Raw genomic sequence first — 26,569 nt, 5'->3', positions numbered from 1 at the left:
CTAGAAATAGCACTCTCTTTTAGTAGTTGGACTTGATTCCTTGAGCCCCATGTGTGTAACATTCTTAATGAAATCAGCAGGAGAGCTGTTTATATGGATTTTGTATATAAGCAGCTGTGAGTCTGCTTCATCAGTTGTTCTTTATATTGTCATCTTCTAAAGTTTCCAATGAGAAATAGGATCCTGCTAAGTGCTGTCCAATTCAAGTAAAGGACAACCCCTCTGACTTTGAGTCTAGTTTAAAAAAGTGATTTTCAAGATCAATGTTCATTACAGACAATTTTGTTTGATTTTTGTCATGTGTCTGCCTGGTAGTTCCCTTATTAATGATGAAAGCGCTAAAATGCAATGGTATCAAATAAACATGATTGTTACATAAATAGTCTGATTATTACGATACAGCGCACACGCACAGCTACATTTATTTATTTTTTTTTAAGACTTTTTAACCTGATAGGAAAACATATTCTTCTCCAAAAGGTTAATGGAAATGCGTATTTCTGTGACTGATGCTGTATCTCTGCAGTTACCCACAATTGTGTCAGCCGGAGGACAAGTACGGAGTCTCGCTATGGTAATTATAATCAGGACAGACCTTTTGCACCAGTTTGTAATCTACGCTGTAGAAAGCAATGTAAATGCAGATAACTTTAAACGGTTTGGAACACAACCAGGAGACATGGCTTTGAGTCTGCTCTTGGTAGCAGATCTTTGAAGGGTCAAAATTGCACAAGGCAGTTTTTTTAGCACGGTCTGTTTTTTCATACTCAATTCGGCAATTGAAGGACTTGGATTCCTTGGTCTCCAGTGTTGACTGTGGAGATGATTCAAACTCAACCACCTTGGAAGGTGGCACCAGGCTTACGGAAACATTTCCCAGACCTGTGGAGTTATGTCGGAAATAAACACTGAAGGTCCCATTGCCATGATCGACGATTTTCCCTGTGATCAGGAGGTTCAGCTTAACAGTTTTGATGTTAGAGTGGAAGTCGCCCCATCCAAACATTTTCTTGAATTTCCCAGTTTTTACTATAGGTCTGCGTTTAGTTCGTGCGAGAGATTCCTGAACCTCTGTGATGTTGGACAACCAATCCCAAAAATTTTCTATGCTGTCTGAGTAAGACACCTGGCCGTGTTTCAGAACTGGAGATGGCTTAACAAACAGGCGCAAAGGGTTGATGATCCTGGAATGGACCACGTTGTCAACCAATGTCTCTGCAGCATCCTTGTCTTCCCAGTCCAGCACGTCTGTGGCTTGTACGACTTGATTAGCGTCACAAAACACCTGTTTCGAAACAGAAAGAAAGAGTTGTATAAAGTGTGAAAATAAAACTGTCAAAATACAAAAGGAGCTATTAATATTTATTTTTACACCTATAGGGTTTGAACCAGGCCAGTCATGTGGACTATTGTAATAAGTAACTTCTGCTGCCCCGTGAAAGTGCAAGGATTTCACTCAAAATAGCTTACAGAAGACGCAAAAAGCTCAATGGGAGCCATCCATGGGGAGAAATGGACAAGTCGAGGGCTGGGGACAGACTCCCTTTGCTTGCAGATTTGTTAGATAAAAACATGTCGAAGGATGCTGGAAAACCTGAGCAGCAAAGCAGCACCTCTGCTAAAAGAGAATTTTCCATTCCCCTTTGTTTTTTTTCTCCATGCTTAACCTCCCAACTGCTTTAAGCTTAAAGTCCTCTCTTACTCAGCTGCTTCTGGTCTTGTAATTGTGTACTAAAATGTGTATTATACATTTTTATTTTCTGTTGTTGCCTTTTCTGTTTTTTCCAAACTTAACATGCCCATCTGTGCTCTTAATTTGAGACAGACCATGAAAATAACCGTATTTTTGATGCGTTGGTTTCAGGTGTGAAGTTGCCTGTGTTTAGCAAGGCCCAGCCTTCAAGAAGTGCTGCACCATCCCAACCACAGAAGACGACACATCATTTCTCAGAAACGTGACTAGCTCAAGCTAAGTCTAATGCAAAATTGTTTGCAATCAGAAAGCAAATAACTACTTCTGGTAGCAACAGAATGGCGTTACATTTCAGAGTCAAATACACAGGTTTCAGTAAATAGCAGATTTCCAATTTAATGTAGAAACACGTTGCCCATGTACGTTCTCCCTGTATGCTGTGAGAGAGACGTCCTGCTGAAAATGCAGAACGTGAGCATACACTCAGGAGGTCAGAAGCAGGATCTGTGTTTCAACAGGCTAGAAATGATCATCTAACTACTTCTTTTTAGGTCCTTTAAAGCTTGAATGTAAGTTTTGGAGAATGTGTTTTCAGGGTTTGTTCTCTTCAGGACTGTTTCATACCATCATAGAATCGTTATGGTTGGAAGAGACCTTTAAGATCATCGAGTCCAACTGTTAATGTAACACTGCCAAGTCCACCACTAAATCATGGCCCTCAGCACCACATCTACACGTATTTTAAATACTTCTAGGGATGCTGACTCCACCCCTTCCCTGGGCAGCCCGCTCCAATGCTTCACAACCCTTTCAGTGAAGAAATTTTTCCTAATATCCAATCTGAACCTCCTCTGGCCCAACTTGAGGCTGTTTCCTCTTGTCCTAGTGTACAAAGAAAAACTTTTTCAGCTGCAATTATTCTTACAAAATGTGCGAACAGAGCAAAAGGCGCTTAAAATGGAAAGAAGAAAGAAGGGTGTTGTGCTGCCCTCAAACTGCCGCCACCTCCTCCTCCTGGCAAAATGCCACTCTCACTTCAGCACGGATCACGCAGTGCCAGGGTCGGGATGGTGGGCTCCCAGCATCACTACTGCACAGGACGGGGTTTTCATTATCCGCTAGGTAACCACACAGCAAGATCACAGGGTGGAAGTTTGCTTAAAGTGGTCAAAACACCGAGTGCTGATGCTGAATTCGTGGGGTGCATTGCCCTGTCTCACTGGGGAAGCTGCAGTGCTGAGCTTGATGTTCCCTCTGCTGCTGATCCCAAAGGGGTCTTCTGCGCCTTTGGTTCTGAGCAGTATCCAGTTTCTGTAACGTTCAATTGTTATTTCTATAATCTTTGATTTTTCATTTCATCATCTGGCAAAGTTGGGAAACTCCAAAGCCCTTAATCTTCACTGGGCCCTGTTCTCCAGCAATAAGCTTGAAACCAGAGCCCAAACCCACTTACCACGTGTTCTTCCTGATTGTCCCTAAAGCAGTAATTAAGATTGAATGTTGAAAGGTGGCCACCACGGGAACGTTCACAACTTGCATGTTGAAAGGCGGCCATCACTATGGCCAAATAAATCTGTGGCTGGATCAAAATGTAGCGGTCAGGTGTGTGTCTGAAGAAATATGTTATCTTCTGTTTCAGATTAGAAGGGGGGGAAAAAGACAACAATGATCACTCCCAGCCTGAGACCTTGTACGTCAACTTTCTGCCTCTACACTATGTTTTTTATGGCTGAGCTATGAACCCGGGAAAATAGGAGATTCTAATGGAAACAGTGACAGATTCTTATCTGTACCAGCACAAATAGCGCTGTCATAACGATGCTGGGGGAAGCATCGTTTCCACTGTGATAGAGAGCTCCTGGTGAAGCAATGTCATGTTTATTCATGGTTCTTCAGCCACTTCTAAGCCTGCTCGCAAGCTCAAAATCAGCCGGGTGATGCTGAGAACAGCTGGCCATCCCCACTGCCAGGGAAACAACTCCCCTGCTGCAGAGCAGTGACTCCGTTCAGATGAAGCAAGAGCTGATGCACACGTTCACCCATCCTTCACCCCAAAACTGACCTTTAGAAGCACAAAAAAGAGGCTTTTCTGCTGCATTTCTAAATTCCAGCTGGGACCAGGAGGCCTGACAGTGCTGAAATACCAGAAACTTTTCTCTGTGTTTGCAGGGCTAAATGATCTGCTACCTAAAATACTAATGACCGCTCAAAACCACAGGCACCTAGAGTTGGTAGTTTTGTTGGTAACAGAGCCGGAGGGAACTGCGGTTGGAAATTTTAAGGAGAAATACATAGAAACGGAGCTGCTTGGTTGACAGAAGGTTCAAACTTTGCTTGTGTCGGCACCCAGCTCTGCCTGTCCTCTGCCAAGGGCACAGCAACACACGCGATTGTCCTTCTGGGCTACTTTTGTTTGCAATGTTTATTGAAATCCATCCAATGGCTCTTTGGCTTTTCTCCCCTCTCCTTTTATGAAGAGATCCAGAGGGCATCAAGTCATGTGTTATACGGGTAATACTCAATGTATGTCTCTTCAGGGGGCTCTCACTCCAAATGAGCCGGCAGAGCGCTACTCTCTGAACTGCTTTTTTCGGAAGGCTCTGATATAGAAAGAAGAAATATGTGGGTATAAGGTTCAGGATGGCTGAAGGGTGGGAAATATTAATGCATGCTAGAACCAGGTGGGTTTGTTACATCGATAAGGTATTAGGGCACAATTATTTCAAAACCACGATGGGATTGCAGAGTTGCATCGTGTTAAACTACTACTATTAATTATCTATGTGTTACACTGAATAAGGTGTACTCATAAGGTCCCCGGAGCTACAGTGACACGGACTATTTCATGTGGCAACGAAACAGCTTTCATCATATGGGCATACGAAATCATTAATATGTTGAACGATAAGGATGTAATACTCGTGTAAGGCCCAGAGAGCAGCCGCTACCCACTCTTGAAAGTTGTACCTTACACTGCACCTGAGTCTTTTTTTCCTCCTCCTCTTTGAAATAGTTTTCAGACTGTAGGATTCTCCAATCTCTCGTTAATTCTCAACTCTGCCTTATACTACCGCTGTTTTGTTTCACTGATTTCATTGTGGGAATGAGATTCGGAGGCTGGCAGAGTTGCCAGCTCGCTGGGTTGCGGGGAAGGGGACTTTGCAGGCTCCGGGTAGTACATTTGCTGTGTTTTGCAAATATTCAGTAAAAAGGTGTCTAACAAAGAACCGCCTGGTTCTGCTCAGTGCCCAGCGCAGGAGCAGGAATGAGGGTGTATTGTTCAGAAATGTGAATAATATTTGTGCTTTTTTAATGTAAAACCTTCTTTGTGTGTGCACAGATATTTATTTTTTTCTGTTTTGAATAAAGCTTTCTGCAATATAAGAGAACCCAACTCTAATGCATCATTCTCCTCTATACATCGTGAAGGCCCGTCGCTTGATGACAGCTTTTTGCTATTAGCAATGATGGGCCGATGCTCTTTGTTCAAGTGTTTATTCACATTGGTTAGCAATTTCCAGGAAATAAATAATAAAAAAAAAAAGTTGTATTAAAAGAATGCAGCACATCCTGGGAAAAAATTACTTCCTCAGCATCTTCCCATTTCACTGCAATGTTTCTCTATAGTGGAAAATATTGCTAGTAGGGTATTTGAAAAATACTAGCTTAGGGAAGTTAATGCATGCATTTAAATAGACGGCTATTGCTGTAGTTCTCCTCTGCTGCACCTGCATTTTCCCATTCCCTTCAAACCATCCATTTCCAAACAAGAAATCACCTAATCTTTTTCCATATTACAGAGGCTGTCAAATGTCACCCAGTTACCCCCAAATTTCCATTAGACTGTAGATATTTCCCCATAAGAAACATAATCTTGGACCCGTCAAGATGCTCAGAATCCACAATGTGCCTTGCTGTTTTCTTCTGCTGCGTTAACCGCAAGAACAGCTCAAACTAAAGTATGGTGTAGTTTATATTTATGTAGTTTTAAACTTCAAGCCACTGGTTCTTCCTGTGCGCTTCTCTGAAAGACTGTGATTGCTTTTCAAAACGTTCCTCTTCTGTGAAAGATCCTGACCATGGTAGAACAGCACAGGGTTAAATAACATTCCCTGTGAATAACTTTTGAGAAGTGAGCCCGTGTCGATGAGACACTGCTATCAGTAAATGCTGCATTTTCTGTATTTGCCTGAATAAATTTGGGTTCATCTGGAACTCATTCCCACGCCTTTCTCTGTGGGCAAGGCACTAAATACAAGCAGGTGTACCCGTGCAAGAGTTAATCATTTTGATGCTTTGGGAATTTTATCCAGGTTATTCATCAATCACCAGCAATCATTTCTATAGCTTCACCCCTGCCAGGAATCATTTAAAAACGCTGGGCAATTAGCTGAAATAAATAGGTCTGTTGGGAGAAACAGCTCTGAAGCACCACTCGGCTGCTCACTGGTGCTGCTGTGAGCTTTTCATCCCACCGCTGGCGAGGAAGAGGTGGTAGGAGGGAGGTGGTACTCAGCAACCTCCTCCTGCCCCCAGTTTCACCAGTGAAAAACTCATACTGGGAGACCTCCAGTGGCCTCCTCACTTCCATCCCTGAGACTGTGTCTCGTGGGTTTACATTCGTGTCTCCGCTGCAGCAGCACAGGTCTCTGGTTTCCTCCTGCAAATTTCAGTCCCTTACAAAGCATGTGCTGCAAGGATAACGCAACATCACCGAGCGGCCGCACAAAGACCTCCGTTTGAAGGGGGTGGGGAGGAAGAGAAATAGCTTTGCTTTGTCTGTTTGAAAATTCAATGATTTCAACACATTTATCAAATTTTAAATAATTTATGTCTTGACAGGCCTTATCAATTTTGCAAAGCACACACATTAACCAGATACAATGATCTCATATTAGCTTTTTCAGCATCTTACACTGGAGCCCAGAAAGATTAATAAAAACTCAGCCCATCATCAATTAAATGGAAAAACATAAAATTGTATTCCATTATAGCCTTTTTTTTTTTTTCAAGAAAATGACGACGGGTTCTAATAATTCATCACAACAAGCTGAGCTTGAACTTTACCGATTATTAAATATGCTTTTCCCAAAGGCAGGGGCTGTGATGGGTTTTATGGCAGCAGATGTGATTGCTGTCAGGAATGCTTCAAGGAATTCTGGAATTAAGCAACATCTTCTTTCAGCAGGACTGTATAAAAGAGCCCTGTTTGTTTCATCTATTCACAGCCTTATTTTTCAGGATGTTATAAGCCCATGTGCTTTCGTAATTGTAAGGTGGATTAACTTTCATTTACCACTGCAGCTTTTGCTAGGAATGAAAGCTGTGAATTAACAAGTTGGGTTACCATGCAGAAAAATCCTTAAAGATGCCTAGATCTTCTGCTGCCCAAATGCATGCTCAGCTTTTTGCTTGAAATTTTTTTTGATTTTTGATCCCTTCTCCCAGAAATTCTGCTGGGAAGCTTTTGGATATTTCCCTTGAGAAAGCAAAATCGTGCAGGTCAGCCTGCCCCAAGAAATAAGGAGTTGTTTGTCACTGAATCAAAAAAATCTTTCATTTCCAGACAGGTCATAAGATTTGTACTGATTCCCCCTCCTCCTGACTTTGCCATGGGCTGCAGCTGCCAGCCAACCGGCCCCCGAGCCAACAGGAATTAGGCAACGGCAGCTGCAGCAAGTGGAAATGGAGTGTGCACTCTGCTTTGTAGGAAGCGTGGAGCATCCTGCCATGGTTTGTGTTTTTTCTCAGAAGGTGTATTTTAAATTAGGTAAGTATAGAGGAGTTTATATAAGCTGCTTATTAGGAAATGTTTTTTTAAGTTAAAACATGTATGTGATTACCTGAGGGCCTGACAGCAGGGTATGTGGCTCTCACGCTGGGAAAATAACAAGAGAGCTCCAAACAAACACAACTAACCTCTGTATTTTACTTCGGTTATGAAGAAAGTACAAAAATGACTTGAAATATTTGAGATGAAGGGACTGCTAAAACATGGCCACATATTTGGCCACTTGCTTTACTTCCTCAGCCAAATTCTGCTGTGGTTATGGTGCCATTGCTGAGGGACCCCGAGGTGCTCAGGGTGACCGTCCCCTCCCTGGTGGGTGGCTGACTCAGCCAGGCCAGGGGGTTGTGGGCTGCTGGTGGTGCTCCCCAGGTCCTGGCGATGCTCACGACCTGCCCAGCAGCCTGGTCTGACCCACGGGGAGCCTGGGAGCTGACCATGTCCTATATAATCCTCCGAGCACTGGGCTGTTGGGAAAGAACAGAGTGTGCAGGGGTTTACTTTTGTCAGAATTAAAAAAAAAAAAAAAAAAAAAAAAAAAGAAATGACAAAAGACATCTCGACTGGAGGTTGAGAGTGTGGTCTTTGTGTCCTCTGCGGCTCTGGAAGCAGCCCTTGCAGGTTGCAGCCTGGGAGAGAGGAGAGCCGAGCAGCACAGCAGCAAAAGCAGGACCCGAATATTACTGAAGGTCCTGCCCGTTAGCTTGATTAGTTGAGCATCCCCAGTTTCATTATGCATTTGTCAAAAGCTGGGGATTATTTCTCCATGTAAATGAAGAGACTCCACAGAAATTGCCATCACCATTTACCCATGGTAATGGGGGTGGTGGGATGTGAAGCTTCAGAAGAGAGGCTGAACCTTGTAACTGAGGATGCTCTAATTTTCCAGGCATCCAAAATGCTTTCCTACACTTGTACAACCTCTCCCTTGCTAACTGTAAATAAATAAATAGCAGCTAGTGGTTGTGACTGCCTCTCTGTCTCCTTTGGCCAATAAGAGACTCTGAAATACTCTGGTGCAAAGATAAAATTAAGTCAGAAATTCAGAGTTTGCCTGCTTGATTTTTGTCTCATTTTAAAACGAATCAAAAAGAGGGACTATGGGGTTCACCCATACTAATTTCAGTAAAGACAGCCTTTACAGAGGAAACTGCAGAGCAGGGGGTGGTTTGTCAGAAGCGCTGAACTGTAGCTGGATGGCAGCAGAGTACCCAGACTTCTCAAAGTCCCCCAGTCATGTTAGGGATGGGGTTGCAATTTGGAAAATTTCAAAGGCTAATGCAGCTATTGCTACTTTCTTTCACTCCGTAAAGGCGGACAGAAATCCCCTGTTCAATAGCTAACATAATTGGATTGCTTTAACAATTTTGTCCTGTCTCCTGTAGTTAAAACTAAAATGACAAGCTGCTTCAGCAGAAAAAAAAAAGGCTTCGTGACTGAACCTTCGAACCTTGCAGCCCATTAAATTTTCTGCTTGTGAATGAATCCTACAAAGAAATCCACCCCCCCCCGCAGAGGGATGCTGTACTAGCATCCCCGCTGACAGAAGGGAAGCGATCGTTGCTGTACCACGTCCTGCTGTCAGTGAGTGGTGATGGGGCTTCCTCCAAAACCATCGCTCCTCAGCATCGCTGGGAAAGTGTCAGAGTGGTGTAATAGGAAAGTGACAGAAAGAAAAAGAGGAATGACAGAATAAAACTATATATCAGTATATTAATTGTGAATATTAATACTTTCTGACATATCGTTGTCTGAAAGTCAGCTAATACTGCTAAACACAAGTACACTCTTAAATACCTAAGAGAGACACCACAGTAAGGGTAAGCCCGAAGCTTTCTCTCACTTTTAGCCTCTTGCCTTTCAGGAGTTTCAAACTGCCACAGAAGGTAAGTCGGAAAACATAAATTGGAAGCATGAAAGCCAACGTGCGACTCAGCACTATTTTTCCGTCCTCTAATACTGCAAGTTCCTCTTGTGCTCTCACGGCAGGCGTGCGGGAAGCTAATGAAGTTTGGTTCACGGTGCACCGCTGAAAGGTGCCTTGCCATTTTTCCTCAGAAGATCTGAGCGAGGAAGAGCTCTATTTACATCTGTACATACCTAAAGGCTAGGGAAGGTAACAGGTAGAAATCTTTACTTTAATGAGAATATGAGATGATAACATTCAAATAACCCACAGACAAAAATACGGATCTAAAAAGAAAGGGTATGTTGGGAGAAGTTCTGACTCAGGCTACGATTTCATTGCAGAAAAACAGATACTTCAAACTTGGTATCATATTTTACAGAAAAAAAAAAATCACTTTAAAATTCTCCCATTTTGGTGAGAAAGCAAAATAGTATTTTATTAAAACAGTGCTTCTGTAAAGAAACAAAGTTAGGAGGAATAACAAGCAGAAGGAATAAAAAAAAAAGAGTGAAAATTAAAAATAAAGCCTGCAAGGATTTCCGTTTTTGAAAGTGTATTTGTGGCAAGAATGTGCCATCTTTCCCACAAAGCTGAAGAGCAGCATTAGGTTATCTGAAGTGTTCCCTCCCTCAATTGGATAAATTGATAATAGATAGCTTTTACATGATATCCATGCATTGACTTGATCTACCTTTTTGCTGAAAGAACAAAAAAATTTTTCTGAGAAATGCTTCTTGCCAAAAAATGTGCACAAATTCTACTCTTGAAGACTTCATCTCTTTCTACTTGTTTGTTCCCCCCCCCCCTCCCCAAAATCTAAAATAGCGAACTCTGAGATAGAAAATAGGTGTCTTATTTGTATGTTTGTAGAGGAACAACTCTTGCAATTTGGTCTGATATTACTAAGTAATAGTAATTATTTAGTTATTACTACTAAATTACTACTAAAAGTAGTTTTTCTCTTTTCTATATATGAAAAATCCATCTCTTCTTGAAGGGTGGTGAAGTAACATAAATGTAAACCATTCTGTGAATGATCTGAGAAAAAGTCTTGTACAAAAAGATCTAATTCAGTTACAATAGAGACAGAAAACTTATATAGTGTATATATATAAATATATTAAATGTTCAAGAAGAATTTTTGGCTCTTAACAGGGCAGACAAGGAAATGCTGTCGTGGAATGGGTCAGTGACGCACCTGACTGGCTACACAGTGTCTTGAACTGTGTTAGAGATTGACTGTCCTTCAGCAAATACAATAAAAAGGGCATCGAGTCTATGACATGCTAATGGAATAATCTAGCTAGGTAGGACTTCTGAAGGACTTCTGAAGATAGGCGGCTAAAAGCTGAAACTCCAACTTCAAAAATCAATGTGCATTTATTTCAAGAATAGTTATTAACCCTGGTTGCTGGAAGGGAGAAGATGAAACCTGAGTGGGTACCCTTTCGGTGATGGCCTGTCCCAGGCCTTCTGGCTGTCCCAGCACAGGTCAAGGGTGTGGTGCGGAGGATGTTTCTTTTGGTACCTCTGCTTGTTTGCTCCTGCCTCAATGCAACCCTCTCCCTAGACCTGGCATGACCATGGTGCCTGATGCAAACCAGACCAAGGTACTTGTCCATCTTTAAGAAGAAAACACAATTCATGCTGTGAAAACATATAAAAAGGAACTGATTTTTAGGTGCTTTTTAAGCCACTGTGTATATTTCCTTGAAATTCAGGCTGTACTCTTGCAATCTATTTTGCACTGATCTTCACTGGTGCTATGGACCAGTATTGTCTCATGGGACTGAGACTTGTGCTTTTAGGATGAATCTGGCATCCAGTTTAATATTTAGCCATTTTTAGAAGACATTTCTATTCACCTGGGAAGCTCATGAGATGCCCCAGATGTTTTCAATCTCCATGGAAGTCACCATGCCTCTTGCAGGCACTGCTCAGCAGCTTGCAGGACCAAAACCTGAACAAACCTCCTGTTACTGCAAATTGAACTGGGAACACTCAACTCCTTTGCCAAGACAGCACCTGCTGACCACCCGTCTCTTGAACTTTACAGTTAATAATTTTCCCTTCTGCTTATTTCTTTAATGCCTGGGAGATTTCGCTTTACATTTGCTGAGATCAGTTCATTAAAATACCAATTTCCAACTGTAATTATCTGTTGGTGAGCATTGCTGGTTGAACCAGCGGTAGCGCTGATCCTCTCTCCGCTGCAGGAGACTTCACAGCTGCTCGGGTCCCTCGAAGCTCCTAGCAGGCCTCACTGTGGCACTTGGCTAGAGGCAGGCTTGCAAGGATTTTCAGGGGAAAAGCTTGGAGAATCATAGTTAACCATTAAGATTATTTTATGTGGTGGGGAAAATACATTAATGGAAAACTGCTGTATCTGTTAGAAATGAGCCTGATTTTACTGAAGTTGTCATCGAGGTTTTGTTTGCCTTGTAAGTTTTAAATTAAAAATCAATTACAGAACAGCCCTTAATCTCATCTTTGGAGTTGATTCATATTTGGACGTGAACTCTGAGACCTTGAGTGACCTCCCTCCGCGCTAAGTACGACACAGCAAAGGGTGATTTTCTATCTCACCACTCACGTGCCATTATTCAATTCTTTACCGCATTATGAGGAAGAGAGTTTTAATAATCGAGCCAGATTAAAGGAATAAAAGGATGTTTCTGACAAATTAGAAACAGAGAGAAGCTGCGTATTTCTACCAGATTTCAAGCTCTGTATTATTACGACACGTAAGAGATGATTAACAAAGAAAAATATTACAGTTATCTACTGCCTTTGAGAGTCTAACTAATGAACCTCTAACAGCTGCTGTTGAAAAATCAGTAACACTATCACTATCAATTTCAAGACAAAGCACAGCTGACAGATGTTTGAAGTGATAAATCAGACTGCACAAGGATTAAAATAACAAGCCCCAAATGGCCTTTAAAAGACAAAGGTGCTGCAGCAAACTATTTTCAGCCACTTTGGATACCGTCAAAAGTTAGATCATTGATACAATTATCTTGCAAAACTGTAATGACCAGAGTAATATGTTATGAAAAATCTAACAATGGCGATACTTGAGCCAAGTTTTTGAACAGAACAGGTTTTATAGTCATTTGTGCTTTTAATGGCAGAAGTGAGAATGCCACACTGCCCTGAATATTACTTCTGGGAATGAGTTATGAAAGCATGCACTGGGCTGAAGCACAAAATGTAACTGAATTGCATTCTTGTGCATTTTAATTAATCCTATTTTAAAGCAAGAAGTTACATTTTAATAGGCAATGAACACCATTATTTAAATAAGGCATAAGATTTTTCTGTTGCTTCACTGCAGGCTGCATTTTCTAACAACCTGTCACTGACGTGATAGAGATAATTAAAAGAACCCGTTCCTGGAAGATACGGTGTGCTTGCAAACTCTGCTGCTTTTAATGGGAGACAACCGTAGCGAGGGGAGAGCCAGCTGAAACAGATTCCAAGTTTCTGAGCTTTATCTCAGCTTTCACTGTTAAGTGCATCTCGTCAGAAGGTGCATAACTCTGTTGGGTTAGGGAGGAAATGCTCAGTTTAAAGGATATAAAAATGCAGATATTTTCCCAGCTCAGAGAGGGCCCTGCGCCAGGGTGTGATGGTAGGACATACCGCGTGGCTGCAGTGCCAAGCTGGCTGCAGGTGGTACCCACGGAGAGCTGCTGTGTCCCTGGCTGAGCACCATGGGCATCACGTTCCCACCGCCTTTTAAGCGCAGCTTAAGGACACCACATAGCTCAGCCAGCAAAGCTCCCAGTTGAAAAGAGCTGCCACAAGCGCTTTCTGAGCTGACATCTTGGGAAAGCTGTGGTCACCCCAAGTCCCTGTCAAAGAACCTCTAAGAACCTTTGCTAAACCCCCTGTTAACTGGGGTGATTCAGTGACTCTTGGCGATTCATCCTGCTACTTGAAGAACATGTGTGGAAGTATGCAAGGGTCCATCAGCTGGGCAGGGATGGGGGGGCGGGGAGGGGAGGGAGGATGATTAGTAATCTCAAGTTCAAAGCTTTCTTCCAGAAAGCACATTTTGTTACTTCAAGCAAGATGTTTCTTCCTGGAAATCCTATTTCCTGCGCACACTTTTGTTAATGCATGGAGAGGGGGACAGTCAGCCCCAAGCCGCTGCTAACTGTGGGAGCTGCTCAGTACGTTCTTGGTGTGTCCCTAAGAAAAATATTTCTTCTGAAAAGCTTTGTGATAGAAACACGTGGGAATTACAAGATCACGCCAGATTGCTACCGATATAGAGGAGAAAGGCGACCTACAGCTCAACAAGAAATGCTCCGTGTTGGGGGCTAGGCTTCCTGGGGAGGGCAGGGGTACAACACGGGGACCAGGGGAGATGTGAGGGTCACACATTGGAGTGAAGCTCCTCCATTTACATCTTTTCAATGAAGCGGGAGTCCTTTGGGAAAAACCCAGCTACCCAGCTAGCACCGGGATGTAGCCTTCCCAGGACTGCGCCGAACACCCGTCCCGTGCTGGGGGGATACTGAGCAGCCCGTTCTCGCTGCCTTTCCCCACCTGCGCCGGCAGGGATGACCCCATCGCACCAATTCGGGATGAAAGCAGGGCTGAGATTTGTCTTCCTCCCCACTACCCAGCCGGGTGTGGAAGCTGGATTTGGGCTGGGAGCTGCCTGTCCTCACGCCTGCTGTGGCGTGCTGGCTCACAGCTTCTCTCCTTCCTGCAGTATGCGTGAAAGACCACGGCAGTTTTCTAAATTAAATTAAAATCTTTTTCCTTTTCAAACCACTTAGCATGAGGTAGCACATTGGGGCACTTCAAGATATTTTATTGCTGCCTACACACATACATGCACGCTGCTTTGCTAAATGAATTACTCTCTTAAAGAAGAGAAAATCATTGACTGAAGCTGCCTTGTTATTAAGTTTTAAGGTGAAACAATATTAGCCTTTGCCTAGCAGCAGCCAGCCCCGCCTGCAGCCATTGTGTGCTGCATAATGGTATAGGAACACTGACTTCATACGGTAAGCTCCTATTGAAGCCCAATTTTAATCCCTTTTAATTTATTCAGCCATAATTTATGTCCCCAAGAAGAGGAAAACCAGAATTCCTTTCAGCCTGACTTTATTTGTGCTTTGAAGATGTGGGAAACAGTTTGAAATTAGTTGGTCAAATCCTTTCTAAATTAAAAGCTTCCTAAAATAGAAACATTTTTCTTAGTGTTTTTTAGCTACTTATCGATTTAAAAACTCCGTGGTTTTTTATTAATTTTTTTAAGCATACAAACAAACAAATCACAATTATTCCTATTCAAGACTAGTGCTAAGTACATGAAGTGTTAATTCCAAACAGAAACGATAGATTTGAGACACTTAAAAAATGATGAGGTCCAAATTTGAAATCCCGTCACCATGCAATTTTTAACAGGGTTTAATGAGAAGTTTGTTAGTTGTCTGTCCTTATATAATGAATCCATAACTTGAGTTTAAAAAAGAGAGAAGAGATGAGTTTGATATCCCGTTCAACTGGAAGAATGTCACGTGCCTGGCTTGTTCCCTTTCAGTAATTTACAGTGATATTTAATATCTAGGATCTTTGTACATGCACTGGAAGAACAGAAAGAGGATGTGAAGAAAGAAAGGCTTACATCAGATGAAAATGTTACATTCTAGCACAATAGGAGTTAATACAAATTGCTGTCATTTGCATATAAAAAAATAATTTCAAACCTATTTGCTCCACATACACTGTATCTGTATCAAACAAAAAGGGAATACATTCAACACATCTTTACATCTTTCAATCTTTCTTTTACTGTGAATTACTGTGCACATAACCCCAAGTATTAATTTGGTCTCGTCCCATGATGCATTTGATGTATTTCAATCGGCATATAAAGAATAACATTTTCAGGTTGTATAAAAGAACTGTGCTAGCAGGGTGCTTGCAGTTGGTGAAACAAGCACTAAAAGCAGATAAATCACCCGCTGGAGGACTGGGGGCGGGGAAAATGGGACTCTAGCACATTGCTTTTAAGGCACACACGTCTAAAACATATACCCTAGAAAATGTACAATCCTAGAAACAAGACAGCAGGAGGCATTCTCTTTGGATACGTACTGAAGGTGTTTTAGAGGAAAGGCTGTATAAAAACAGAACCTTAAAAAGTCTTCCCTGTGTTACCATGAATAATGCAAATTGTATGCAAATTTCAGTGGATCCATGTGTTGTAATGGCAAGCAGTATCCGAAACCTTTGACTGCAAAACCTCTAAAGACCTACATATGAGGTCAGTTTGGATAAGCATTCAATGAGGCATCTCAGCTCTGTTGACTTTGTTGACCTCACTCACAGCAGGTCTTTATTTCCCCAAAAGTTTAGATAATGCCTACATTATCCACATTCCTCTGTTAACAGCCCCTCTCTCTTCCCTGCTCCTGGACTTGACCCCACACGATAAAAAAATGAAAGTGTTTCTTTTGCACCTCCGTGTTCAAATTTCTTTGGAGATTTTTCTTTTTCAGTTGACCATAGCCTTGAGCTTTCTGGCAGATAATTAATTTGCTTCCAAAATGGAGTTTGCTAATTTAAGATTTACTCCGAAAATAGCCATTGCACAGTAATCAGTTCTCACTACTTTTTAAAAAGCAGAACGAGCCAGTTCAGAAGAATACATAATTGCAAGTAAGACACTTACAGGTCACTGCTTGATTCACGCACTGTCTGAAAGGGCTTAATATGAAATAAGGTCTTTTTCATTAAAGAGACAAATTCTAAGTCTGTATAAGAAACCTAACCACAATTTATAAATGGGTTTGGGACTGAATGTTAACAAGTGGTATGAGTAATCTCAAAACCTGAACAAATTGGGGTTAGGAAGAACAACTTTTTAAAGCAAGAGATATGAGATGTGAGCTGATAAGCAGAAAGTACAAGGACTGATGATATGTAAGTGAAGTCAGGCTTAAAAAGTCAGACTTTCCTCCTTGTTTCTAATGCGTGTTTTCCTACAGATTGTGGAGATCAAAGGAAACAGATCTAAATGCAACTGCTGCCTAGACCAAAGCTGGTAATAAGAATATGACAGCCAACAAAGCAAGTCTGTTATAAATGTTTCAAACTGCCTCCGTAGATACAAAAGGTGGTTCTACAGGGACAACAAGTAATCTCTTGTATTAAAATTGAAGGTGCTGCTGTACTTGATCAATTACAAAGATTTTCTGAAGTCTATGAATATGTATATGCATGACTGAATCAGTAATAAAAATGTGATTTTATAAATCTGAGTCTCCATGATCAATCAGGCCAATAAACTGTGTTATGTCAAATAACATTGCAACTTATGATATCTATGAAAGTGGCAGTGGGTTGCGATGAACCCTTTCAGGAAGGGTCTGTTTGTCTGTCCTACCTGCCTGCAATGCTGCAGAGGTGAGGATGAAGGCAGCACAGCCCTGTGCCAGTTCCCTGTGTGCCTGGATCACCCACCGGTACACACCGAATCTGGACCAGGCATGACCATCAAATTAGGCAAAGCATATGCATGCTAGTCTGCTACGGATTTTGATTCAGAAATTTGTCAATAAATCTGGTTTCCCTGTTCATCTTGGCTGGGGTTGAAGCAGGGAACTTTGCAGTTCTTGTTCGAGGTGTAGCGGCTTCCTCCATCCACAAGTCATGCATGGAGGAGAGCAGGATGGCTGGACTCACAGTGAGAAGCAAGGGTTGTTATCACTTACATTCAGAGAACAAGAAGCTTGAATATGTTACTTCACTGAACAGAGTTGGTATTTCCAAATCACACTCCAGAAAAAAAAAATCTTGGCAGACCTCCTTCCAGTCAGCAAAGGGCAACACCTCATTACTGTAGATAAGATGTATGTGGCTCATGTTCGACTTTGCTTAGGGCTCAGCTGAATTTCAGCCAAAATTCTGATAGCTGAATATGGATCAAAATGTCTAAACAATTTTGATGTGCACTTCATTGCTGCTCAATACTCGAGAGGAGATTTTTTCTCCAGGGTGCCAACAGCATGCTTCACTTAGCTGCTTTTCCTCCCCTTGTCTTCATGGTCACTACACAGGACAAACGTAAGCACAGATTGGAGGGAGGAGGAGAGGTCACTACACCGCTGGTTTGCTCCTCTCTCTGGTTTGAGATGTTTTTTCCCTGACCCCGTAGCCAAATTATTATGTTCCTACTGCTGTTCCTCTCTTCTCAAGGTACAAGAGGGCTGGATTCAGGAACGAGGGGAAGGCCACGTGCCAACAGCTTCCCTGCTCGTTGTATACCTCCCCAGTGCCATCCCGCCTGGTGCTGTGTGTTGGGAGCACATCACTAATACCAGGCTTTGCATTAAAGACAGCAAGTCTCCTTTTCTGTGTCCTGGCTTGTCATGGAAACCCTCTCATTCCCCGTATTGGTGAAGGGGCATTCAGGCATGCACACACAAAACCGAGAGAAAACATTTGATTTGGAAGAATGTAAGCAATTACTAAAAGGTCAGATAAAGTCTGATGTTCTACATTTAGAGATGTACTTGATTTCCTGTACATAAAGTCCAAAGCTAAATGTACTACACCCAGGTCATTCTTTGTAATAAAAATTTTGCATTTTGCATGACTGTATGGAGAAAACATCCCCTACCAAAGTCAGACCCATGCAGCCATTCACAAGTTTCAGCAAGAAGGAGCTGGAAAGCATGTTGGCTGCAGATTTAAATTCTCCTTCCTGCCCGATAGCTACAGGCTAGACTCATGCAAATAACTGATAGGCGTGATTGCAACAAAAGTGAATTATAATACTAGGTAGCACTGAGAGAATGTATGCTGTTGCAGGTCAAGAATGGCTGACTACTGCCTTTGGTTTTAATTATTCATATTACATGACAAATGACTGAATGAGATACGTGTGTTTTTTATTGCTCCACCCACAGCTTCAACCAAGCATCTCTTATTTTTTGCTATGGTTAATATTACAATTAATATTATTAGTATACAATCTGGGAATTGATAAAAAAAAACCTTCTCAGCTATGCTGCACAAAATATTTCTTACAGAACCATTCCTTTTCTGATTTCCTTCATGCCTATATTATTTACAGAGCAAACAAATAGAGGGAATCAAATCACACAACCTACAAAAAGAGTGAAAAACAGGGCCTTACTTGCTCCCAGTAGTAAAGAAATGTAGCGTTAAGACTTGAAACTCATTTCCAATTTTCTGTGTTCCTAACACGGTCTCTAAACAGTGCATTATCTCACACACCAGATGTGCAGCAGTATCTAGGTACAACAGGGTGCGATAAGTATGGAATTTCAGCCCTATTTCTTCTTTTATGTTTTAAGTCAAATCCTTACTCTGATTTTAATTTAGGTTTTTGTCTCGTTTTTGGTGTGCTTTGGGGGGTGAGAAAGAAGTGGGGAGTTTGGCGTTCAAGAATAGAAGTGGAAAAAGAAACCACCTGGGACCCAGAGTATCTTAAGTTAACAACACAAGAGAAATCAACATCCAAAGCTCTAATTTTATTTAAATTGGTGTAAAACTACAGTATAGAAACAACTTACGCTGATGTGATTAACTCCACTTAAGTGGAATTTGCCCCCAAGACGGCAGTCTCTTGGCTGACACAACAAGCTGCATTTGGAACTGAAATCAAGTGGAGAGATCTCAAAAGTTATTTGAACCACTGTCAAATGCTATTCTGAAAATGCTATTTGGATATTAAGTAATTTGAACACATTTCAATAAATAACTCCTTTACTTTTGTGTTACTAAGAGGTTCACTAATAATAATATTGAGAATATTATTGTTCTGTCTCAGCTGAGAGGAGGTAACCTTGTAAAGCAGTCAAATGGTGTTGCAAGAGCATGTTTTTCACATGTAAGTAGTCATCCTGGAAATAGAAGGAATAAAACTTTGCACCAGAATGAATATAAAACTTGGATACAGCACGCTAATTTTCTGGTATGTTGATAGTATTTGGGAGTTGGAAGGTGGGAGTTTCAGCTAAAGGGAAAAGAGAGACCACAGTGGCGGAAAATGAGCTTAATTCTTCAAGGCGTGTTTTCTGTCTTGCTGTTTCTCCAGGAAGGTTCCTTTGCCTACAAGGAGTCATCGAGTGCTCTTTGGATTCAAAGGAAACTTCGTGCTGGTTTCTGTGGACTTTGACTGGAACCCAATGTCTGAACATTGGCATGGTGCTGATGGTCCTGTACATGTGAGGGTGGTTTCTGTGGAAGTGGAAAAGTGGAAGTTGATTCCTTGCAAGATCAAATGGCTACACACCTTTAAAGAAGCCGAGCATGATGTGCAGCGCTTCCAGTCATCCACAAATGAATGAGCTAATTAAATTATTTTTTTTTTTCTCTGGTATACTGCATAGCCCAATTAAGTTGCTAAGCCAATCGTCTTGAAATAAATCAACCATATTGTTACATAATTCTTTTTAATAAACAGAGATATCATTATATGAACTAAGTTCTAAGGGTGCCAGATGCTCCTAAACAAGGAGTCTAATTTATTTCATTGATTTTAAGAAGCAACCCATTCATGTGTGATAGCTTTTATCATCCAAAATACTAATTCTTATCCGAGTTTAAAGTAGACTTCTGCCTTTCTTATACATAAATGGGAGCACAAAAGAGCTAAATATGGACCTTACTTAATCCTCCATCACACAGTCACATAAAACTGTTGTCCCAGAACACTGAGTAAACATCCTTTTTAACACAATTAATAGCATTGCAATAGAAAAGAGGCCAAAAAACCCTCTCAAAATTATTGCACCCAATATCAAGAAAAAACATACGACCTTCAAAAACAAAGGCTTTGCTGAAGAAAGAGCACTTGCTGGAAGGTTAGCACCCTGTAATAGGAAAAGGGGAATGAACTGGGTTCATTGCCAGCCCGCAGCGCTGCCCAGTAATTGCACTCAACTCTAGAGCAGAGCAGAGTATGCTGGCAGCCAGCGGGGACCACAGTGGGCTTAGCATCTCAGACTAGGAAACCTAGTTCCCTAGGTAAAAATAAAGACTACGTGCTTTCGTTTTGATTAATGTTTCAAGTACGCTATTAAAGGAGATGAAAAGTAGAGATGTTCCCTCCAAATACTGTCAATGACGTAGGCTCCTTCAGAGGAGAACATCATGTGCACATCTAACCAAGTAACCAAGCAATTTTATCCTTCTGCCCTTGGTTTATGCTTTTTTCTCTCCCATAAAGAAGACTACACAGAACAAAAAAATGTTTTGGTTGTTTTTTGTTAGGTTCATATTGGAGGGTTGAATAAGTCACACAGAAGTCAAGGTACGTAAAGTCACTTCAGTCAACAGTCCTAACCCGCCAGCAAGTGCTTCCTGAAGAAATTGCTACTGAGCGTTAATAATCTGCACCCCTCAAAGATGCAGGCCATCAGAACATCACTGAGAAGAAAGAAAGGGTGATTACTGAATATTTTTGGTGCACCTGTGCCTACCACTCCGATTTGCTCCTGTTTATTTTGGATGCCAACAAAACAGCTTTTGCTTTGTATTTTTACTTGGACAGTGATGATTGAAAGCTATTTCTCTGGATAAAAGTTGAAGGAAAAACCCCTGTGGTTTCCATTTGGACATTAGAGGGTTGATATGTTTTGCTGTCACGTTCTATTTTTAAATGCATGACACTGCACAGGTGTTCAGACTCTAAATCCTTAGCTAAATCTGTCATCTCTCTGCAGCTTGTCACTACATCAGCTAACAAACTGAGGGGAGAATGAAGTTCCCGTATGGTAGAAAACTGCAAGTGCTTGACAATGGTTAACGATTATTTCTTTCCGTAGCTGAAAAATATCACCACACTTGATAAATTTTCAGGTGTTATAATTGCTTTGAGGTTCATTTGCCTATCTAGATTTTCTCAATTTAATAATTTATCTACAATCCCTTAATATGTAGGACACAAACTAACAGATGATTAAAAATGCAAATCATAATCGCAGGAGCAAAAGTTGTTAGTCTGACTCGAAGCACAGGCTGGTAGTTTTACCTCTACGCTTGCTATCCATCAAACACTGGCTGAGTTCAGAAATATGAGATTTACAAAGAATTATGAACCATATTTCTGTGTCTGCCTTAAGTATATATTATTTCCATGTCTGTGGGTATTGCTAAAATGCAACACTGCAGAGAATATAATAATTAGTATTTTAAGCAAGGTGGTCTTGAGTTTTTACTCCAAAAATGGGGCTAACCCACATTAATGCTGTTCCCAAAATTTTTGCTGAATCTTATACACTGCTGATGTAGACTTCAGGGAAAAGTATACTGTGTTCAAACTATATAGGGATAGAGAAAGATGGGAGTACAAAACAATACTTACAGGGATGTGGTGCTCCAGAGTGATCAAAAGAGTGCATATTGCTGCTCCCCCCTGGAGCATCCTTGCCTGCAAGGAGCATTTCCAGTGCACCAGAAGCACTGTTCCTTCTGCCCCTACAAGGCCATTCTCTGTGGCAATATTGGAAGACCAAACTCAAGACCTACCCTTGTAAGTAAAGCTTAGGTCTTCTAAAGAGACTCGAAGTGAACCATCGTGTCCTTCTAGTTAATTTAGAGAAAAAATTGTCTCTCATGAGACCCCACCTGGAGTACTACATCCAGATCTGGAGTCCCCAACATAAGGAGGACATGGACCTGCTGGAGCGTGTCCAGAGGAGAGCCACGAGGATGGTCCGAGGGCTGGGGCACCTCTCCTATGAGGAGAGGCTGAGAGAGTTGGGGCTGTTCAGCCTGGAGAAGAGAAGGCTCTGGGGAGATCTTATTGCAGCCTTCCAGTACCTAAAGGGGGCCTACAGGAGAGCTGGGGAAGGATTCTTTACTCGGGCATGTAGAGATAGGATGAAGGGGAATGGCTTTAAACTAGAAGAGGGCAGGTTCAGATTGAACATTAGGAAGAAGTTTTTCACTTTGAGGGTGGTGAGGCACTGGAACAGGTTGTCCAGAGAGGTTGTTGAGGCCCCATCCCTGGAGGTGTTCAAGGCCAGGCTGGATGTGGCCCTGGGCAACCTGGTCTAGTGGGAGGTGTCCCTGCCTATGGCAGGGGGGTTGGAACTTGATGATCTTCAAGGTCCTTTCCAATCTAAACCATTCTATGATTGTGAATGACAACTATTCCTTTGCAGATGATTATTTAAATTTTGGCTTAATGATCATTTAGCATCTGTCACTAAACAAAACCAGTGGTACTTATTTCAGTGCTATAATATTGAACTCCAAAGGATGCATTTGACTCTTACACAACTAAGTGCAACTAATTCAACTCCTATGAAGTTCTGATTCTATTCCCTACATAATCCTTACTATCAGTCACAGAAGAGAATTGAGTCAGGGGTCCCTTGAGCAATCTGAACCCATACACAGTCCACAAGGATGGATGGGTATCATTCAAGTGTGCTGAAAGAGCTGGCTGATGTTATTATGAGGCTGTTCACTATCAAGTTTGAAAGGTTTTGGAAACTGGGGAAGGTCCCTTATCACCAGGAAAAACCCAAATGTAGTGACCATTATTAAAAAAAGGCTAAAAACAATCCGGGAGATTACCAGCTGCTCAGACTCACTTCAGCCCCTGGGGAAATCAAGGAGCAAATCCTCTCTAAAGTCATATCTAGGCACATGAAGGGGAAGATGATGACTGGGAATAGCCAGCATAGATTTACCATGGATTTACTAAATTTACCATGCTTGACTAAACTGATTGCCAAATATTTATCAAAAGACTAGATCTGTGGATGAGGAGAGAGCAGAGGAACGTCATCAACTTTATCAAGGTTTTTGACAGCCTTCCAAGCATGTGTCTCCAAGGTGGGATGTTACTGCCTTGATAAGCAGACTACTGTTTGGGTGAAAAAGCAGCTGGACTCAGGCTCAGAAAGTAGTGGTTAACAAGTTCTACTCTAACTGGAGGTCAGTAACAAATGGAGTTCCCTTCTTCTGTAAGACCAAAGACTGAATTCACAGAAGGATTGTGTAGGATTAAATTTTCATAATCTAATAATTCATTACTAAAAAGTTTTGATGTAGTTTACTGGAAAACACAGTAAAAACAAAGTAAAACCCCTGAAAACTAATCTTCCCGAGGAAGATGATTTAAACAATCTTGTTTGCTTCGAATTTCATTAGAAAGTTATTTACAAAATATGTTGCTGAAAGTTGTTGCTGTTGGGTTTGAAGAATTCGAAGGAGGGGTGTTATTAAAATATCCCAGTGCAGACATAGGATTAGCACCACATGAAAAAAAAATTATCTCAAAAGTTAACTTTGGAGAATTATATTTATATTTAAAAAGATAAAAAAAGATTCATTGTGATCTACTGACTTAATCTTTCACCCTACACATGGATGTAGTATTGCAGACCCCATTGCTTCCATGATTGTGACACACCATAGAGAGAGCTCAACAATTTGGTCCCAGAATTAAGACAGCAATCAGAAAATGAGCAATCAGAAAAGGGACCCATTTATGTACTTTTATGAGTTACATTAATCAGTTGTATTTATTTATACTGTCTTACAGCACATTAGTGAATGCATAGAACATTAATACATTTTTACAGCAGTGTAATTCATAAAAGGAAAAAAATTTTTTAGGAAAAGCTCTGATGCATCTGCTATTAAATTTTTGCTGAGGAGGATGAGACTGTTAAACTACTCCCCTTGCAAACACTACTTAAAATTGACAAAGTACAGCGTAGGAAGGTTATTCTGTATCTTATCCTCCAGGGTCAATAATTCTGTACTTGAAGCCTTCTCTGAACCTATTTGTCTATATTTCAGATAGGCATGCACCTTGATGTTTCTAACCAAATTGATGAATTTCTCCCACACATTTATTGTTCTTATTTCTGACTACTGCAAGAAGAACTAGCACCTTGTCTAGCTCTTAATGGAAAGTTTATCTATTAAAGATGATGACTTGTAAGAGAAACAGGTGGTGGTTCCTGGTAAAAGGACTATTTTACTGACTACTCCAAGTGTATTTCTTTCAAGAATACAAAATTTGAAGCAATATCAGGTTTATACGAACAGAATGTGTGATTTTTTTTTTCTTTTATGGCGTCTTTCAACAGAAGCTTTTCTTACACACTGACAGCTACAAAGGTTGTCACTGGTTGCAAAGAAACCAGTCCCTCGGGAATTTATGAGGCATTTCTTTAATCAGAAATTAGAGACTGAGCAAAATATTTAGGTATACAATCTGCTTATGTGTAATTCCTGCTGTTATTTTTCTTTTCAGCCACTACTGTATTTACTCAGAGCACTGATGTGTGCTCAGCCCTGTACACAAAGCAGAAGGCACCCTGAAGAGCTTGCAATGGAAATAATACATCAGGGAGATTGGTAATGTTTCTGGCTAGATACGAGAACATTCTCCCCGAGCTCTGAGCTGATCAAAACCTCGTAACTGTACTTATCCTACCTTTTGGTGTTGTGCTTGTTAACTTGTTCATAGTGCTAATGTAGTCACGTAGTTCACATCTTCAGAACATACACGTAGGATGCATAATATCCCATTCTCATGGGCTGACTGCTGACGTCCAGAAAAAAAAAGCGCCAAGATAGTGTGCCCAGAGATGGGTAAAAAAAAAAAAAAAATTAGTAGTGAAAACATTGCGGTTTGAAGTAGAAAAAAAATTTCAAGAGAATTATTCAGAATATAACATCTTCCTCCTGAACCTAGTCCATTTTTCTCATCTGCAAAACTGCCAAATTCTCCAGAGTCCTCTATGCTTACATGGTATCTTTTAACCCTAACAAGTTGGGTCAGCACTGTGGATGCCTTTCCACTAAGATCTTCTGTGTAAACCAACAGGAAAGAGGGAAGAAAAAGACATACGTTACTCCAAATATATACGATCAGTAGGAAAGATCAATGAAGGGGCAAAAGTTATTGTGACTCACAACGCTAACATTGTAGTTCTTTGAGGAAAAAGTCCCCAAGAACAGGAAAATAATGCCGCCTAAAGCAAAGTGCCTCAAGAGTGACAGAAAAGAAGATAGCTAAGCATAATAGGAAGGAATTAGGAAAACTTTGTGTATAGTATTAGGAAAAACTTACTAAACAATATGATACTGTCAACTGTGAAACTTCCTAAGGATTATCATGGGAACTTCTAAAATAAAACCTAAGGAAGAATACTAGGAAGTGTTCAGTATGAGCAATCCTACATCACAGGAAGATATCATGCAGCTTTTCCTGCTATCCATCTGCTAAAGAAAGCAACAAAAAAGCAAAGAGAGCTTGAGAGACAGCAAGTACAGTTTTTCCACAGGTTCGTACCATATGCCTAGGTCCTCAATCTATAACCTCTAAAACCACCCTGTAAGACATATGACCCAAGTAGTCTTCATGTTTTAAGAATGCAAATTTCCTTTATTTTGGTTTGGAGTATGCCTCCCTGAGCACCTGAGCTCCTAATCCATGCATGGGCTCTCCCAGGATACAGGTCTAAGCATTCCTGCATCGTTTCCTGTTGCAAGATCCAATCCAGGATGTGGTTTTCACACCCTTTGACTAAAGTCAAAGAAAGAAGAAAAAAAAATGCTTGCAATGATACCTCCACCTCTATGTTATTTTCTTCTATTTTTTTAGGGTTTTTTAATCCAATGTCTCATTATAGGAGCAAGTACATTTTCTGGTAGGTGTGAGAGGAAAGCCACTTTCCTGATCTTACTGAATTAGAACATATGTACCCAACCTCCAAGAAAAAAAAAAAAAAAAACACACACACAAAAACCAACCCCCCCCCAAATGAACAAATTTGTACTTATTCTCTTTCTCCCTTCACAAGGTAGATCCAAGCAGCTTTCAGTCCCTTTGAGGGCAGGGACTGAGCACCCTCCTGTAGAATACTGTCTACCTTCATAAATATGATGCTGTCTTGAGAGACACAGGCTCACTTTCCCTTCTGTTACCCTAATTAGGGGATAAGTGCCAACTTATTTGCAAAGAGAGAATGGAGATATTATCACCTATTTATTCATTAGTCATTAAAAGCTGTAGGCTAACCAGCTTCCCTTAAAAAGCCTGCTAGTCGAAGTGAAAGAAGGCATCCTTGCAACCCAGAGGCAGGCTCTGAAGTTTCCAAGAAAGATACATTTTAAGCTATTGCTCCTTTCTCCTTGGGACCTTGCTAGGGAT

The 26,569-nt window shown here is 41.1% G+C and overlaps 1 protein-coding gene across 1 annotated transcript in view; it reads right to left on the bottom strand.

Annotated features, from left to right (window-relative positions):
* Positions 1 to 541: 541 nt before the first annotated feature.
* The window catches only part of NXPH2 (neurexophilin 2), a gene marked incomplete at both ends in the record, with an annotated part of 38,540 nt that continues 12,512 nt past the window's right edge, over positions 542 to 26,569 (bottom strand). The window contains one exon of the mRNA XM_082483739.1: positions 542 to 1,285. Within this exon, the coding sequence (XP_082339865.1) occupies positions 542 to 1,285 (744 nt within the window). The remainder of the gene's footprint in view (positions 1,286 to 26,569) is intronic.

Source organism: Vanellus vanellus (genome assembly GCF_965231255.1).
Source record: "Vanellus vanellus genome assembly, chromosome: 5".
NCBI classification, from domain to species: domain Eukaryota; kingdom Metazoa; phylum Chordata; class Aves; order Charadriiformes; family Charadriidae; genus Vanellus; species Vanellus vanellus.
The sequence above is the reverse complement of the archived record's forward strand: the minus strand, read 5'-3'. Positions and strand labels throughout refer to the sequence as shown.